At 41.9% G+C, this 5,653-nt stretch overlaps 1 protein-coding gene across 1 annotated transcript in view; it reads right to left on the bottom strand.

The window, feature by feature from the left end:
• Positions 1 to 4,056: 4,056 nt before the first annotated feature.
• The window catches only part of SUGT1 (SGT1 homolog, MIS12 kinetochore complex assembly cochaperone), a 59,480-nt gene continuing 57,883 nt past the window's right edge, over positions 4,057 to 5,653 (bottom strand). Inside the window, exon 13 of the mRNA XM_038768460.1 lies at positions 4,057 to 4,591. Within this exon, the coding sequence (XP_038624388.1) occupies positions 4,490 to 4,591 (102 nt within the window). The 3' untranslated portion in view covers positions 4,057 to 4,489. The remainder of the gene's footprint in view (positions 4,592 to 5,653) is intronic.

Below are 5,653 nucleotides of genomic sequence, written 5' to 3'. Positions count from 1 at the left end.
TAAAACATGACTTTAAACTGCTCCCTGTTGTTATTGGAATAGTTGCCCAATCTTTTATAGTTTTCGAACCAAGACCCAAGAAAAAATTTCCTAGAAATGCCCCAGTTGGGGAGGTTATATGTGTACCTTCTTTTCATTCATTCATTCCATCATATTTATTGACCATTTACTATGTGCAGAGCACTGTACTAAGCACTTGGGAAGTACAAGTCAGCAATATATAGAGACGGTCCCTACCCAACAACGGGCTCACAGTCTAGAAGGGGGAGACAGACAACGAAACAAAACATGGAAACAAGTGAAAACATGTTGACAGGTTTTATATCTTTTATATCACACCCATTTCATGACAGGTGGAAACATGTTGACAGGTTTTATATCTTTTATATCACACCCATTTCATGCTGAGGCCTCTTTCACTTTAAGCTTGTTTTAGTCTGGCTTAAAAGACATTAGCAAAGCAGAGTAGAGAACCAGGCAGCTCTAAACAAGGTATCAGTTCCTGAAGATCATGAACAGGATAAAACTGAATACAAGGACAATTTGTCAAGATGAGTGAGGGGTATGGGGAAGAGACAAGGGTCTTTCTCATCACTTTTTTAAAAAAGTGGTATGTGTTAAGTGGTCATTATGTACCAAGCACTGCACTAAGTACTGGGGTAGATATAATCTGATCAGCTTGGATACAGTCCATATCCCACATGGGGCTCAGTCTTAATTCCCATTTTATATATGAGCAAACTGAGGCACACGGAAGTTAATTGCCCAAGGTCACAGAGCAGACAAATGGCGGAGTCTGGATTAGAACCCAAGTCCTTCTGATTCCCAGGCTCATATTGTTTCTCGTTTCTGAACTGATGCCCAATGCATCATTTCAATCTGCATTTGGTAAGTGACAATGCCACTGAAGTCATTCAGTAACAGGGCATTTGCTCAGCCTCCTTTGCCTGGTATTAGTTTACACAGCTGTTTGGTAGGTCTGCCCCAGGAAGAAAAATAACTCGCTTGCCCCTCAGTGGAGCCAAATAAGGCTCCCAACCATGATTCAGCCATAGAAAACCAAATGGTAAATCAGGAGGAGAGAATCAGAAGTGGTTTTTTTGGATTCAGGTTTAACTCCACTGGTCCCACCTTTTTGTCTCTTGAAAGCTAAAAGGAACAACTTTCCTATCCGGATGAAAATAAATCAGATTTTTAGAAAGCTGAATAAAATTCGGCAACCAGGTGTGATGGGGTGGAAGGAAGAGGTGAAGGAAGGGATCAACACTGCGAAAACATCCTTGCCTTCCCACTAAAGTTCTGGCTCTGAAGAGACCGCCACAGTGAGAACTCGAGCAAAAACACACAAGGTCAGTCTGGTGGCCCGTCCGGCACACGAGATTCAGTCTCCAACGGGATACTCTGAGGACCTAAGTGACAACTGCCCTCTGCGGCATTCTCATGGGTAGAAATGACCCATCTAACCTCCTTTTCTCCTTCAACACCACAACATGAACCCAATCCCTTTACACAGCTCTGGCTTTCCTTAAAATAACCCATTACGAGCACCTCGTTGGTGAATTTAACCAAACTTTTCAATATCTTAATGTTTTCTGCCCACAACTTCCTGTGGTAACTAATTCCCTAGGCATGCCACCTGCCCAGTGAAACTTTTCCTTTTATTTTCAGACTCTTATTTTTAAACCCCAATAGGAGCACCTTTAAGTGGTGCAGTATTTGGTCAATGACAATTCTATGTTCATTATGTCCACACCCTTCATGATTCCGTAGATCATGATTCTGAATGCTGACGGTGCCAAAAGGCTGATTCTTCACTGCTGCAAATTAAACCTGAGTGTAAAATTAGCGGAATTTTGTGCTTTTTTCAAGTCTGGTGGATATCGATTCATGCATGCATTCAATGACCTTCACTGGTTTCTCTATCCTTTCCCAATGTAGTCCCTAAGCATGGACACACTACACACTATGAGAGAGGCTGATGAGGGTGAAGCACAGTGGACAGCTCATTTCCTGACTCTGACATACCATGCTTCTATTGAGAGACCTAGTTAGTTCCATGCTGGCTGAATTTAAGAATCAGGATAAGGGTCCACACCTTTGGTCCCTTTTGAGTTCACATGGCCCAGCTCCCTACAGGAAGATGTCACCCAGGTGGGTAACTTTTCTTATAACTTTATTAGCCTATTTTAGCTAATTTATCATGCTGAGAAATTCACATTTTTCCTTATATCCAATACTTCTGCTTTTAAGACAATTTCCTTGTTTGGACCTCAGTTAACATGAGGAACTGATCATATTGATTTAAAAAAAACTTCATAGGTTTGAAGATGATTATTAAGTCACACTTTAGCCTCCTCTTAGCTTTAACCCCAGCTCTTTTACTTCTTCCCCATAGGCTTATTTTCCGGTCCTTTAATCATTTCTGTCATGCTCCTCTATACACTTCCAGTTACAATGCTTTTCAAAAAAGCAGTATGGCCTAAAGGATAGAGCAAGGGCCTAAGAGTCAGAAGGACCTGGGTTCTAATCCTGGCTCTGCCGCCAGTCTGCCACATGACCTAGGGCAAGCCACTTAACTTCTCTTAGCCTCAGTTACCATACCTGTAAAAAGAGGATTAAGACTATGAGCCTCATGTGGGACATGGACTGTGTCCAACCTGCTTAGCTTGCATCTGCTTGGCACATGGTAAGCACTTTACCCTACAAAAAAAGTGCAGTCAAACTGGGCAAAATAAAGGTCTAACCTGGGCACCTACTAGGAAGCTTGTTTTCTGATTCTTCCATTTCTTTTTTGACTTTATTCTATTCTATATTCTATTCTATTCTATATTCTATATTTATTCTATAAATACTCTATTTATTTATTTATTTATTTATTTTACTTGTACATTTCTATCCTATTTATTTTATTTTGTTGGTATGTTTGGTTCTGTTCTCTGTCTCCCCCTTTTAGACTGTGAGGCCACTGTTGGGTAGGGACTGTCTCTATGTGTTGCCAATTTGTACTTCCCAAGCGCTTAGTACAGTGCTCTGCACATAGTAAGCGCTCAATAAATACGATTGATTGATTGATTGATTTGTAATCACCTCTACTACTTGTCTGCTGTGTGACCTTAGGCAAGTTACATCCTTTCTCTGTGCCTGTTTCCTCAAACTGTAAATAGCCATTCTCCCTCCTCCCTAGGACTGAGTGCCCCATGTGGGACAGGGACTGTCTGACCTGATTATCTTGAAATTAACCCAATGTTTAGTATATACAATTATTGGTTTTTTTAATAATGGTACCTCACTGCCGTCTCAATTAGCTATTTGTAGATCCTGAGGAAGTGCCCTCTGTCTGATCTTCCCATACTTTTCCAGCTTTTTCTACGAGAAAAATTTCAGTCCATTTATTTTCCTCCACTGTGGCTGAAGCCTAAAGAGCTAACTTTTCACTAGCCGGTATATATCTGCGTACAGATCAAACACTGTTGAGAATTCCAGGAATGTCTATCTCTAGCTGAATAAATCGCTGCGGCTATCGACACCTCAAGACCACTGGAATGGGCTTCAAGATGCACCTCCAGCTGGAACAGCAACAAGTGACAGCCAGTGTCCCAGACAGGCAGGTCATGACAGATGCTGATTTCCCAAGGCTGGGTGGGCTTCCAGTTTGGGACAGTCCCAACCGGGAAAAGGCTCCTGCTGCCTTCTTTAGAACTCATGGAATGGTACGGGAGAGGTGGAGAACAATCCTGCATCCAAGATTTGGGGGACAGTAGGGGAATCACTGCTGTTCCCACTAACCTTCCCTCACTCCAACCTCTTAGAAAGCCTGGCTTGGGCTGCAGTACAGAAGACATCGTATTTCACTGCACGAAGCAGGGTGAATAGCAAGGGCCAAAATTGGAACTTAATAACTCATACTCCAGACAAAGAACCAAGGTTGTTATCTGACTCAAAAGCAAAATGACCCTCAAATGAGAAACTTGCTTCCCTCGCTTCTGATAAAGTTGCCCAGAGTTTCTCTCAGACTCCCTCCAAGAAGGAAATGAACCAAACATCTTTATATAAAAATTATATTTACACTTTTATTTGGAAGCAGAGTTAGAGAGCAAACATAATTTAAAACAGAGGTTGAAAAATGTATGTTTACCCCAAGTTGCCAGATCTAATAAATTATTAATAGAATACTGTGCATCAAAAATAAGGCAATAATCCTACATTCTTCTTGCCCCAAATTCAGAATTAATCTATCTATAAAATGAGACACAATTCAATTTCATTATAGCTGAATCCCTTGATGGCATCAGTGATGAACAGTGAATTTGCATTCTTGATCAGACCTTTTAAAATACCTGCAGGAAAAAGTTTCTACAGCAAGGAAGGGGTAAAGGGGTATAATCTTCCAAGAGAACACTCAGTGCTCAAATTCAAGAATGCAATTTCTATACACAAAGGGCATTATTAAGTGACTATACTCAAAACACTGATAGCAAATTTAATTTATTTAGTATTTTTTCCACTCCATGTCATCAGGAGGATTAACATCTACCTTCCTTTTACCTACATCAGACCAGTTGGTACTCAAAACTGTGCCTCCAGACTCCATCTGCAATAAATAACAAAAACAAAAACTGGGTTAAATGATGAAGTCAAGGATTATATAAAAAGAAGTTCAGTCTTCCTTTCTAAAAATGCTCTTTTCAAGGTCACTGAAAGAGTACTTTCAACCTTAACTGATTAACAAGATGCATACTTAGGACACCACTTCAATTTAGACAGAGGTCTCAATGCAAATTAATAGAGACTGATATTAAGAGAGACTAATATTCAGGATTTTTTTTTTAAATTACAGTACAACCTAGCATTGACTGGAACCAAGGGCAGCTTCTGCACTGTAAGAAATCTCACCAACCAGTGTATTGATCAACATGGGACCTTCAAAAAGGTTGCACAGACTTTCCCAGAAACCTTTACAGCCAAGACAAAACTTTTTATTAAGCGAGTTCAGGCTCAACCATGCCCAGAGTTAGGAGAATAGACTAAATGAAATCTCGGGTGCTCTTCCTAAGTCTGTGAATCTCTTTGCAGGGTTTCTCTTTCCACAGCTCAAAGCTACTGCAGTGCACTTTTAATATGAATCTACACAAGACACCAGGGGTTGGGAGAAGATTCCCCCACAAAATGGAAATGGGTCTGGTTGGGAATCCTGATGCTGTCATGATGCCAATTCCAAAAATAGAGTTGGCGGTCCCAGTAGGGCACTCGGCAACAGATGGCCATTAAGGAGGCACCTACTACCTGGAGCACTTACTACAGAAAAAGCAGGAGCGCCCTATTTAAAGAGCTGGTACATCTGCACAAAGCAAAGAGCTTAAGTACTGATGACATATATGTCAGAGGTGGCTTTGGTTCATTTCACTCCCCTCCTCAAAAATCTCCAGTGGCTGCCTGTCAACCTATGAATCAAGCAAAAGCTCCTCACTCTCGGCTTCAAGGCTCTCCATCACCTCGCCCCCTCCTACCTCACCTCCCTTCTCTCCTTCTGCAGCCCAGCCCGCACCCTCTGCTCCTCTGCCGCTAATCTCCTCACCGTACCTCGTTCTCGCCTGTCCCGCCGTCGACCCCCGGCCCACATCATCCCCCGGGCCTGGAATGCCCTCCCTCTGCC

This window comes from Tachyglossus aculeatus, chromosome 2 (assembly GCF_015852505.1).
Source record: "Tachyglossus aculeatus isolate mTacAcu1 chromosome 2, mTacAcu1.pri, whole genome shotgun sequence".
In the NCBI taxonomy this organism is placed as follows: Eukaryota; Metazoa; Chordata; class Mammalia; order Monotremata; family Tachyglossidae; genus Tachyglossus; species Tachyglossus aculeatus.
This window is presented reverse-complemented; position numbering and strand designations above follow the sequence as displayed.